The sequence below is a fragment of the Coregonus lavaretus genome (genome assembly GCF_964263955.1).
Source record: "Coregonus lavaretus genome assembly, chromosome: 33".
NCBI classification, from domain to species: domain Eukaryota; kingdom Metazoa; phylum Chordata; class Actinopteri; order Salmoniformes; family Salmonidae; genus Coregonus; species Coregonus lavaretus.
This window is the reverse complement of record NC_140020.1, coordinates 1,030,464-1,043,393: the sequence shown is the minus strand read 5'-3', so window position 1 is coordinate 1,043,393 and position 12,930 is coordinate 1,030,464. Positions and strand designations below refer to the sequence as shown.

At 44.2% G+C, this 12,930-nt stretch overlaps 1 protein-coding gene across 1 annotated transcript in view; it reads right to left on the bottom strand.

The window, feature by feature from the left end:
- Positions 1-243: 243 nt before the first annotated feature.
- The window catches only part of LOC311108701 (lebercilin-like), a 33,813-nt gene continuing 21,126 nt past the window's right edge, over positions 244-12,930 (bottom strand). Inside the window, exons 9-10 of the mRNA XM_084151421.1 lie at positions 1,685-1,871; positions 244-1,467 (exon numbers count right to left, since the gene is read on the bottom strand). Of these exons, the coding sequence (XP_084007547.1) occupies positions 596-1,467; positions 1,685-1,871 (1,059 nt within the window). The 3' untranslated portion in view covers positions 244-595. The remainder of the gene's footprint in view (positions 1,468-1,684; positions 1,872-12,930) is intronic.

Below are 12,930 nucleotides of genomic sequence, written 5' to 3'. Positions count from 1 at the left end.
TTGACCGGGGCAGCTCTAGCAGGTCAGACATTTAACGAACTTACTTGTTGGAAAGGTGGCATCCTTGCCACGTTTAAAGTTACTGAGCTCTTCAGTAAGGCCATTCTATTGCCAATGTTTGTCTATGAAGAATGCATGGCTGTGTGCTCGATTTTGATCTTGATTTTATACACCTGTCAACAACACTAATTTGAAGGGGTGTCCACATACTTTTGTATATATAGTGTACCTCTGATGCAACAATTCAATAACCAACATTACAGCTGTCAACATTATAGCTGTCAACGTTAAAGCTGTCAACGTTATAGCTGTCAACAATATAGCTGTCAACGTGATGTTCTTCCCTGATTTTACAGACTACCCTGAGCAACACACATACATAGTACACAGACTGAGAGACATTTATCTATCAGATAAAACAGTCTATAACCAGGCTTAGATTTATCTGATATCATAACAAATATGACTTTGTGCTTTTAAAACCCTGTGGAAACCCAACCACCGGGTCCACCCTTAGTATAGTGATTAACAGCCTCAACGGCCAATCCAAGTGTTCCTCCTCGACAGACAAATAATTTGATAAAATGTGATTTGATCAAAGTGTGAGTTCCTCGATGTCGTCGTCGAAGGAAGCAATGGCTCGTACGGTCGGCCTGCTCTCGGTCACGTGGAGGGAGGAGAGGAAGGGTGCAGGGGACTTGGGCTCAAAGGGGAAAAAGCCTTCTCTGCAGTTGCGGGGGCCGGTGAGGGTGGAGGTGGGGGGGCTAAAGAGGACATCTGGATTGCTGTCGGAGATCGGGGAGGGGCTGGATGGGGGGCCAAAGAGCTGCTGCAACAAAATGGACTTCCGCTCCTTTTCCGGGCCTAGGCCTCCTCTCTCCTTCTCTCTCTCTGACTGCCCCAGCAGCGCGTCCAGAGCCGAGGGCGGTGGTGGGGTTGGGAAGCCTGTACCCCCCCGTGGGGCCGGCCGTCCAAAGGAGGGGGCGTAGCTACCGAAAGCCAGGTCCTCGCTTGAGTTCTGAGCCCTCACCCCTCTCCTCCCAGTCCCTATCCCCACCCCTGGACCCAAACCGCTCTCTGCCCCCCCTCGCCCTGACCTGCCCCCTTCCCTGCTCTCCGCCCCCCCACGCAAACCGCCCGTCTCCTCCGGCTCAGTGAAGCTGAAGATGGAAGGGTTCTGGTTCCGTGGCTCGGAGGACCGTCGAGGAGAACGTGCAGTGGAACCCGAGCTAGACTCTGGGGGTTCTGGGTCGACCTCGGAGAACAGTGGCTCGTTCTGCTTGTCAATCTCCCTCAGCTTGGCCAATAGTTGCTCCTTCCTGCGACGTTCTGCCTCCGCCACTTCCTGACTGGCTAGCGCCGCTTGGTTGCGCCTCTCAACCTCTTCCTGGACTTGGCCACGCCTCTTCCTGTTCTCTTCCTCCTTCTGGATCCGCCTCTTACTCTCCTCCTCCTCCTTTTCCCAGCCTGGAGAGAGAGAGAGAGAGAGAGAGAGAGAGAGAGAGAGAGAGAGAGAGAGAGTGAGTGAGTGAGTGAGTGAGTGAGTGAGTGAGTGAGTGAGTGAGTGAGTGAGTGAGTGAGTGAGTGAGTGAGTGAGTGAGTGAGTGAGTGAGTGTGTGTTCAGGGTATGGTTCTACGTGGTGGTGGTCAAAGTATGGTTACGTGGTGGTTATAGTCCTCTCACCATCTCTCAGTCTCTTGGTCTTTTCTTCAAGTGTGTCCAACTCCCGGTCAATCCTCTGCTTCTGCTCCTTCTCCCTCGCCCTCTCCTTCTCTAGCTCTCTTGCTCTCTCTCTCTCCACCCTCTCTCGCTCCTCTATCTCCTTTCTCTCCTCAGTCTCCTTCGGCCTTCGCTCTGCCATGTCAACCTCCTGTCCAGAGAAGGAGAGAGAGAGAGAGAGAGAGGGAAAGAAGGACAGAGAAAGGGAGAAGGGGAGTGAGGAAGAGAGGTCATCCATACATACAGTTGAAGTCGGAAGTTTACATACACCTTAGCCAAATACATTTAAACTCAGTTTTTCACAATTCCTGACATTTAATCCTAGTAAAAATTCCCTGTTTTAGGTCAGTTAGGATCACCACTTTATTTTAAGAATGTGAAATGTCAGAATAATAGTAGAGAGAATTATTTATTTCAGCTTTTATTTATTTCATCACATTCCCAGTGGGTCAGAAGTTTACATACACTCAATTAGTATTTGGTAGCATTGCCTTTAAATTGTTTAACTTGGGTCAAACATTGCGGGTAGCCTTTCACAAGCTTCCCACAATAAGTTGGGTGAATTTTGGCCTATTCCTCCTGACTGAGCTGGTGTAACTGAGTCAGGTTTGTAGGCCTCCTTGCTCGCACACGCTTTTTCAGTTCTGCCCACACATTTTCTATAGGATTGAGGTCGGGCTTTGTGATGGCCACTCCAATACCTTGACTTTGTTGTCCTTAAGCCATTTTGCCACAACTTTGGAAGTATGCTTGGGGTCATTGTCCATTTGGAAGACCCATTTGCGACCAAGCTTTAACTTTCTGACTGATGTCTTGAGATGTTGCTTCAATATAGCCACATAATTTTCCTTCCTCATGATGCCATCTATTTTGTGAAGTGCACCAGTCCCTCCTGCAGCAAAGCACCCCCACAGCATGATGCTGCCACCCCCGTGCTTCACGGTTGGGATGGTGTTCTTCGGCTTGTAAGCCTGGCTCTTTTTCCTCCAAACATAACGATGGTCATTATTGCCAAACAGTTCTATTTTTGTTTCATCAGACCAGAGGACATTTCTCCAAAAAGTACGATCTTTGTCCCCATGTGCAGTTGCAAACCGTAGTCTGGCTTTTTTATGGCGGTTTTGGAGCAGTGGCTTCTTCCTTGCTGAGCGGCCTTTCAGGTTATGTCGATATAGGACTCATTCTACTGTGGATATAGATACTTTTGTACCTGTTTCCTCCAGCATCTTCACAAGGTCATTTGCTGTTGTTCTGGGATTGATTTAATCTTTTCGCACCAAAGTATGCGTCTCCTTCCTGAGCGGTATGACGGCTGCGTGGTCCCATGGTGTTTATACTTGCGTACTATTGTTTGTACAGATGAATGTGGTACCTTCAGGCGTTTGGAAATTGCTCCCAAGGATGAACCAGCCTTGTGGAGGTCTACAAAAAAATGTCTGAGGTCTTGGCTGATTCCTTTTGATTTTCCCATGATTTCAAGCAAAGAGGCACTGAGTTTGAAGGTAGGCCTTGAAATACATCCACAGGTACACCTCCAATTGACTCAAATGATGTCAATTAGCCTATCAGAAGCTTCTAAAACCCATGACATCATTTTCTGGAATTTCCCAAGCTGTTTAAAGGCACAGTCAACTTAGTGTACAGTGAGGGAAAAAAGTATTTGATCCCCTGCTGATTTTGTACGTTTGCCCACTGACAAAGAAATGATCAGTCTATAATTTTAATGGTAGGTTTATTTGAACAGTAAAACTCCAGAAAAACCAATTTCAAAGATGTTATAAATTGATTTGCATTTTAATGAGGGAAATAAGTATTTGACCCCCTCTCAATCAGAAAGATATCTGGCTCCCAGGTGTCTTTTATACAGGTAACGAGCTGAGATTAGGAGCACACTCTTAAAGGGAGTGCTCCTAATCTCAGCTTGTTACCTGTATAAAAGACACCTGTCCACAGAAGCAATCAATCAATCAGATTCCAAACTCTCCACCATGGCCAAGACCAAAGAGCTCTCCAAGGATGTCAGGGACAAGATTGTAGACCTACACAAGGCTGGAATGGGCTACAAGACCATCGCCAAGCAGCTTGGTGAGAAGGTGACAACAGTTGGTGTGATTATTCGCAAATGGAAGAAACACAAAATAACTGTCAATCTCCCTCGGCCTGGGGCTCCATGCAAGATCTCACCTCGTGAGTTGCAATGATCATGAGAACGGTGAGGAATCAGCCCAGAACTACACGGGAGGATCTTGTCAATGATCTCAAGGCAGCTGGGACCATAGTCACCAAGAAAACAATTGGTAACACACTGCGCCGTGAAGGACTGAAATCCTGCAGCGCCCGCAAGGTCCCCCTGCTCAAGAAAGCACATATACAGGGCCGTCTGAAGTTTGCCAATGAACATCTGAATGATTCAGAGGAGAACTGGGTGAAAGTGTTGTGGTCAGATGAGACCAAAATCGAGGTCTTTGGCATCAACTCAACTCGCCATGTTTGGAGGAGGAGGAATGCTGCCTATGACCCCCAGCATCAAAGGGACGATGGACGGGGCCATGTACCGTCAAATCTTGGGTGAGAACCTCCTTCCCTCAGCCAGGGCATTGAAAATGGGTCGTGGATGGGTATTCCAGCATGTCAATGACCCAAAACACACGGCCAAGGCAACAAAGGAGTGGCTCAAGAAGAAGCACATTAAGGTCCTGGAGTGGCCTAGCCAGTCTCCAGACCTTAATCCCATAGAAAATCTGTGGAGGGAGCTGAAGGTTCGAGTTGCCAAACGTCAGCCTCGAAACCTTAATGACTTGGAGAAGATCTGCAAAGAGGAGTGGGACAAAATCCCACCTGAGATGTGTGCAAACCTGGTGGCCAACTACAAGAAACGTCTGACCTATGTGTGATTGCCAACAAGGGTTTTGCCACCAAGTACTAAGTCATGTTTTGCAGAGGGGTCAAATACTTATTTCCCTCATTAAAATGCAAATCAATTTATAACATTTTTGACATGTGTTTTTCAGGATTTTTTTGTTATTATTCTGTCTCTCACTGTTCAAATAAACCTACCATTAAAATTATAGACTGTTCATGTCTTTGTCAGTGGGCAAATGTACAAAATCAGCAGGGGATCAAATACTTTTTTCCCTCACTGTATGTAAACTTCTGACCCACTGGAATTGTGATACAGTGAATTATAAGTGAAATAATCTGTCTGTAAACAATTGTTTGAAAAATTACTTGTGTCATGCACAAAGTAGATGTCCTAACCGACTTGCCAAAACTATAGTTTGTTAACAAGAAATATGTGGAGTGGTTGAAAAACGAGTTTTAATGTCTCCAACCTAAGTGTATGTAAACTTCCGACTTCAACTGTACATCAACAAGCTGTTCAAAACCAGTGCATTATATACCCTCCGAGAACCTTTTGGGTTGCCATACCTGCAGAACTTTTCCAGGTAAAAAAGGACCCTGGAAGAACCCCTGTGTAACGGTTCAAACTGAACCTTTTTGTGTTTGGAGGGGTTACATTTTGAACCTTTTTAATTATATATTGTAGAGATAGCAGCCTATCAGATTGGAGGCGTGGCTTATTGGAGGCATGGCTTTCAGATAGTTATTTTTGGTCACCCGTTAGCGTAAATGTTTTGTACACTGCAAATTAAAGTGTTCCTTGAACATGCATATTACATATCCTAATATCATATGGATAATATGAACATTGTAAAGTGGTAACTTTTCCAACTTTATCTTGGCCAGGTCGCAGTTGTAAATGAGAACCTGTTCTCAACTGGCTTACCTGGTTAAATAAAGGTTAAATAAATAAAATAAAATAAAATAAAAAACTTTGGGATTGGCTGTTGAGGAACTCACACACAAAACTGTCAGTGTTTAACCTCAACTGGACGGAGTCAGGCGCAGGAGGGTAAATCACAGAATAAAGGTTTATTCCGTCTATATGTCGATACAAAGTAAAAGGAGCTCCACCGAGCTCATTTAACCTCCACAATAAACAATCACACACAAAGACAAGGGGGCAGCGGGAACACGTATACAGGTACTGATGAGGGGATATGAACCAGGACAAGGGGGCAGAGGGAACACTTACACAGGTACTGATGAGGGGCTATGAACCAGGACAAGGGGGCAGAGGGAACACTTACACAGGTACTGATGAGGGGATATGAACCAGGACAAGGGGGCAGAGGGAACACTTACACAGGTGCTGATGAGGGGATATGAACCAGGTGTGTGTAACAAACAAGACACAACAAATGGAATGACGAGATGAGGAGCGGCAGTGGCTAGAAGGCCGGTGACGACGAACGCCGAAGCCTGCCCGAACAAGTAGAGGAGGCAGCTTCGGAGGAAGTCGTGACATTAACATGTGATGACAATACAACAGAACAGACTAACAGGAATGACATTTACTCTCACGGGTGGCCAAAAACAGATATATGATCTATCTTAATGCCACAGGGTTCCTCTAGAAACCCATTTAAGGTTCCTCCAAGAACCCCTCAACTAACCAAAGGTGCAAATACGAACGGGTGCAAAAGTACAGCGCCTTGCAAAAGTATTCAGACCCCTTGGATTTATTTACATTTTATTGTGTTACCATTTTTTCTTAAAAGATGTATATCAATTAAATAACTCAAATATAGTCGTTGAATAAGTATTCAGCTCCCTGAGTAAATACATGTTAAAATCACCTTTGGCGTCGATCACAGCTGTGAGTCTTCTTGGGTAAGTCTCTAAGAGATTTCCACACCTGGAATGTGCAACATCTGCCCATTATTCTTTTCATAATTCTTCGAGCTCTGTCAATATGTTACAAGCAGGCTTGACAACTGTAATGCTCTCCTGTCTGGTCTACCCAAGAAAGCCATTGGTCAACTGTAAAACATACAGAATGCTGCAGCACGGGTACTGACCAATACCAGAAGGGGAGCACACATTACACCGGTTTTAAGGTCTCTGCACTGGGCTGCCTGTGAGTTTTATAATTCGTTTTAAGATAATTTTATTGGTTTTTAAATCAATCCACGATTGTGTACCCCAATACATGTCAGACATGCTTTTAAGTTATGTACCCAGTAGGTCCCTCAGGTCCTCTGGCACTGGGCCTTTAACTATCCCAAAGCCTAGGACCAAGAGGCATGGAGAGGCAGCCTTTAGTTACTATGCCCCCAGCCTCTGGGGGATGGAGAGGCAGCCTCTAGTTACTATGCCCCCAGCCTCTGGGGGATGGAGAGGCAGCCTTTAGTTACTATGCCCCCAGCCTCTGGAATAGCCTGCCAGAGAACCTGAGGGGGGCTGAAACTGTGGACATATTTAAAATAGATTTTAAAACACATCTTTTTAGCTTTCCTTTCCCTCAGGGTGCTTTTAAGTTGTTCAGTTTTAGTCATTCTTTAGTTTTTGATCTTATGTTTGTTGTCTAGTAAATATTTCAGCTTTTATTTTCATTGTTTTTTATTCGTTTTTTTTCCTGTAAAGCACATTGTTTTGCATTCCATGTCTGAAATGTGCTGTATAAATAAAGCTTGATTTGATTTGATTTTGGGGGATCATGGCTAGCCATAGATCTCCAAGCAGATTTAAGTCAAAACTGTAACTCGGCCACTCAGGAACATTCACTGTCGTCTTGGTGAGCAACTCCAGTGTAGATTTGGCCTTGTGTTGTAGGTTATTGTCCTGCTGAAAGGGGAATTCCTCTCCCAGTGTCTGGATTAAAGCAGACTGACGCAGGTTTTCCTCTTGGGTTTTGTCTGTTCTTAGCTCCATCCTGTTTATTTTCATCCAGAGTTTCATCCAAGTTTAAATTCGATATGATGGTCATTATATCAATATTTTATATATTAATATTTGCGCATAAAGGCGTGTCCACACAAAAAGATCCCACCATGTCGAACGAACAAATTGTCCGTTGGCATTCATAACATTGTTCTGTGATCTTTCCATTAGCCCGGTTATGAGGTAATTCATCAGCATGAAATGGTTGGATGGATGGTAACCTGGTTAGTTACTCAGTGATGTGTTGTGTGGATTTGCCCCAAACACAAGGCTTTGCATTTAGGTTACATTTACATTTACATTTTAGTCATTTAGCAGACGCTCTTATCCAGAGCGACTTACAGGAGCAATTAGGGTTAAGTGCCTTGCTCAAGGGCACATCAACAGAGGTTAAAAATGTATCTTCCTTTACTATGTTTTTTTGCAGTATTACTTTAGTGCCTTGTTGCAAACAGGATGCATGTTTTTATTCTGTATATTTGTATTTGGTTTTTCACTCACTGTCATTTAGGTCATTCCAATGTTGTTGATCCATCCTCAGATTTCTCCCGTCACAGCCATTGAACTCTGTAGCTGTTTTAAAATCACTAATGGCCTCATGGTAACATCCCTGAGCAGTTTCATTCCTGTCCTGCAGCTCAGTTCAGAAGGACGACTGTCTAGAGAGGAGGGAATATGGCAGTTTGGCGCTGGAGGGAATATGGCAGTTTGGCGCTGGAGGGAATATGGCAGTTTGGCGCTGGAGGGAATATGGCAGTTTGGCACTGGAGGGAATATGGCAGTTTGGCGCTGGAGGGAATATGGCAGTTTGGCACTGGAGGGAATATGGCAGTTTGGCACTGGAGGGATATGGCAGTTTGGCACTGGAGGGAATATGGCAGTTTGGCACTGGAGGGAATATGGCAGTTTGGCACTGGAGGGAATATGGCAGTTTGGCGCTGGAGGGAATATGGCAGTTTGGCACTGGAGGGAATATGGCAGTTTGGCACTGGAGGGAATATGGCAGTTTGGCACTGGAGGGAATATGGCAGTTTGGCGCTGGAGGGAATATGGCAGTTTGGCACTGGAGGGAATATGGCAGTTTGGCGCTGGAGGGAATAGCGGCAGTTTGGCGCTGAAGGGAATATGGCAGTTTGGCACTGGAGGGAATATGGCAGTTTGGCGCTGGAGGGAATATGGCAGTTTGGCACTGGAGGGAATAGCAGCAGTTTGGCACTGGAGGGAATATGGCAGTTTGGCACTGGAGGGAATATGGCAGTTTGGCGCTGGAGGGATATGGCAGTTTGGCGCTGGAGGGATATGGCAGTTTGGCACTGGAGGGATATGGCAGTTTGGCGCTGGAGGGAATATGGCAGTTTGGCACTGGAGGGAATAGCGGCAGTTTGGCGCTGAAGGGATATGGCAGTTTGGCGCTGGAGGGAATAGCGGCAGTTTGGCGCTGTAGGGAATAGCGGCAGTTGTACGGGCTCCTTTGCTATTTTGGTGTATTTTATTTTGTGCTGATCGTAACTTTGTTTTGTACATAATGTTTCCGCCATCGTTTCTTATGACTGAAAATACCTTCTGGACATCAGAACAGCTATCACTAACCGCGATTTGGACGATGACTTCTACATCAATAAGTAGGAGGCGAAAGACATATGGATTATCTCGGACCGGCCCAAATCCCCGACACTCGAAGAAGGAGGAGACGGCGCTATAGAGGCCAGCGTGCGGGATACCTGATGAGACTACGTCGGATAGTGGATAAATCGCCTCTACCCTCCGTTCTATTGGCAAACGTGCAATCACTGGAGAATAAACTGGATGAGCTTCGTTCGAGACTATCCTATCAAATCTGACCATAACGCTATCCTCCTGATTCCTGCTTAAAAGCAAAAACTCAAACAGTGACGTGCTCAATACGGAAGTGGTCCGATGAAGGGGGATGCTAAGCTACAGGACTGTTTCGCTACAACAAACTAGAATATGTTCTGGGATTCATCCTATGGCATTGATGAGTTTATCACATCAATCACCGGTTTCATTAATAAGTGCATCGATGACGTCGTCCCCACAGTGACCGTATATGTACATATCCCAACCAGAAGCCATGGATTACAGGCAACATCCGTCCTGAGTTAAAGGCTAGAGCTGCCGGTCGCTTATCAGAAATCCCGCTACGCCTTATGCTGAACCATCAGACAGGCAAAGTGCCAAGATCGAATCCTACTACATGGGCTCTGACGCTCGTCGGATGTGGCAAGGCTTGCAAACTATCACGGATTACAAAGGGAAACCATGCATGAGCCATGCATGAGAGCACCAACTGTTCTGGACAACTGTGTGATCACGCTCTCCGTAGCCGATGTGAGGTAAGAGCCAATTTATGCTTAATCCGAAAATCGGATCAGAGGCGCCATTTAGCAGACGCTTTTATCCAAAAGCGACTTACAGTCATGTGTGCATAAATTTTTACGTATGGGTGGTCCCGGGGATCGAACCCACTACCCTGGCGTTACAAGCACCATTCTCTACCAATTGAGCTACAGAGGACCTCACTACAGAGTCGCGGTTTTGTCTCACCAGGGGTTATGGTCGGATTCGCTTTTATCATCGAAGGAATGAGCGTTACACCGAGGCCTGTACTCTGGAGCGGGATTTATTTGGTGGTGTGTCCGTCATGGTCTGGGGCGGTGTGTCACAGCATCATCGGACTGAGCTTGTTGTCATTGCAGGCAATCTCAACGCTGTGCGTTACAGGGAAGACATCCTCCTCCCTCATGTGGTACCCTTCCTGCAGGCTCATCCTGACATGACCCTCCAGCATGACAATACCACCAGCCATGCTGCTGGTTCTGTGCGTGATTTCCTGCAAGACAAGAATGTCAGTGTTCTGCCATGGCCAGCGAAGAACCCGGATCTCAATCCCATTGAGCACGTCTGGGACCTGTTGGATCGGAGGGTGAGGGCTAGGGCCATTCCCCCCAGAAATGTCCGGGAACTTGCAGGTGCCTTGGTGGAAGAGTGGGGTAACATCTCACAGTAATAACTGCCAAATTTGGTGAGTCCATGAGGAGGAGATGCACTACAGTACTTAATAAAGCTGGTGGCCACACCAGATACTGACAGGGTTATCTTTCGGTCTCTTTGTTGCCTCTCTGATTAATGCCCTCCTTGCCTGGTCCGTGAGTTTTGGTGGGCGGCCCTCTCTTGGCAGGTTTGTTGTGGTGCCATATTATTTAAATTTTTTAATAATGGATTTAATGGTGCTCCGTGGGATGTTAATGCCAAGAGTGTGCAAAGCTGTCTTCAAGGCAAAGGGTGGCTACTTTGAAGAATCTCAAATATATATAAAATATATTTTGATTTGTTTAAACACTTTTTTGGTCACTACATGATTCCATATGTGTTATTTCATAGTTTTGATGTCTTCACTATTATTCTGCAATGTAGAAAATAGTACAAAAAATAAAGAAAAACCCTGGAATGAGTAGGTGTGTCCAAACTGTTGACTGGTAGTGTATATGTGGGTATGTATGTGTATTTATATATTTACAGAAACTATATATGGGGGATTGGAAATGATGCAGACAATTACATTGATGCTACAATCTATCTTCAATATTAAAGCTGATCTACTAAGAATAAAATAATAACATAAATAATAACATTAATAATAATACTAAACAAGTATAAGACAGCAAATTTGATTTTAATTGTGAAATATAACTAAGGTATGTAAATATAATAGGGCCTATTTGTATAATTAGTAGGCTGACTCATTACCTTTGATAATATTTCCCCTGATGGTATTATCCTACCTCCTCTCTCTCTCTCTATTGTTGCTTCAGTCCTTCCTCGCTTTCAACAGTTAAATACGTTTTGTTGTCCTTATCTTCATCATTGTAATGTCATCCTTGAATTATATAGGACTAGAATTAGATGCAGAAGGCTTTCACTTCTCTTAACGAAGATTGAATGGTTATGGGTCTGAATAAATAACTGCTTGCTTACCCCCACGTTCGCTCTTCTTTCAAACTACCCGTGAGTTCTATTGGATGCTGTATTTAACGTTTTCGAAAGAGGTAGACTAGGACATCTATATATATATATATATATATATATATATATATATATATATATATATATATATATATATATATATATATATATATATATATATATATATATATAGGCCTACATCTAGAACAGGATCTAGAACAAGATTATCTATTTTAGAGTTGATGGAGAGAGAGAAAGACTGTGAGAGAGTGAACAAAGTTGACTACAAATAAAGTTGCCAAATGTCTTTGTAATTGATACAAACAAGATGCTTCAAATGAAAACCGAGATGACTGCATTAAAAATATAAACAGTAGGCTATAGGCCAATTACAATCATATTGAAATACATTTGATGTTAAAAATCTATTGAGTTCTATTTTGCTACTTGTAGGCTACTGTGCAATTTGTCTCATGAGGTGAATAATGACATGTCAAATCTGTGATTTAGTCCATTATTGGCTAAGCGTTAGAATCAGCCGTCTCAACATTTGCAGGAGCTGATCCATCAATAGAAATAATTATAAAATGTTAAAGGAAATACTTGAATGGACAAAGCTGATCCGAGAGCAGCTCAGATCCCATCAGTACCGACAGAGTGCTCGTGGGGTGTCCTGATTAAAAGCAACAATATTCGACTGATATTCGCTGCAGCTGCAATTTAAAAAAACAAATCTTTACAATAAAAAAATAAGGTTACACCCGAAAGCCAGATTGAGCCATGATGAGATGATAGGTCTACATGCATTGTTACTATGATGAGATGATAGGTCTACATGCATTGTTACCATGATGAGATGACAGGTCTACATGCATTGTTACCATGATGAGATGATAGGTCTACATGCATTGTTACCATGATGAGATGATAGGTCTACATGCATTGTTACCATGGTGAGATGATAGGTCTACATGCATTGTTACCATGGTGAGATGATAGGTCTACATGCATTGTGAACTGCTCTCCATACTGAGATGGGCTGTCTGTCTCCACCCTGAGCATTGATTCATCATGCAGAGGCCGTAGAGAAGACAGATTTAGACATTGCATATAATTTAACAGTTCCGTTTCACGCCATGCTGTTAATGTAAAAGACACATGGGTGGCGCACAATTGGTCCAGCGTCGTCCAAGGTATGGGAGGGTTTGGCCGGCAGGGATGTGGGTTCGTTTCCCACAGGGGGCCAGTATAAAAAAAAAAAAAAAAACATGTATGCATTCACTAACTGTAAGTGGCTCTGGATAAGAGCGTCTGCTAAATGACTGAAATGTAAATGTAAATAATTTATTATAATTTACTGGTCATCTATCCCGGGAAAGGGGAGTGGTTTAGTTAAATCCCGGTCAATCTTGGTAACCGGGTTCCCGCCATTCAACCCTAGC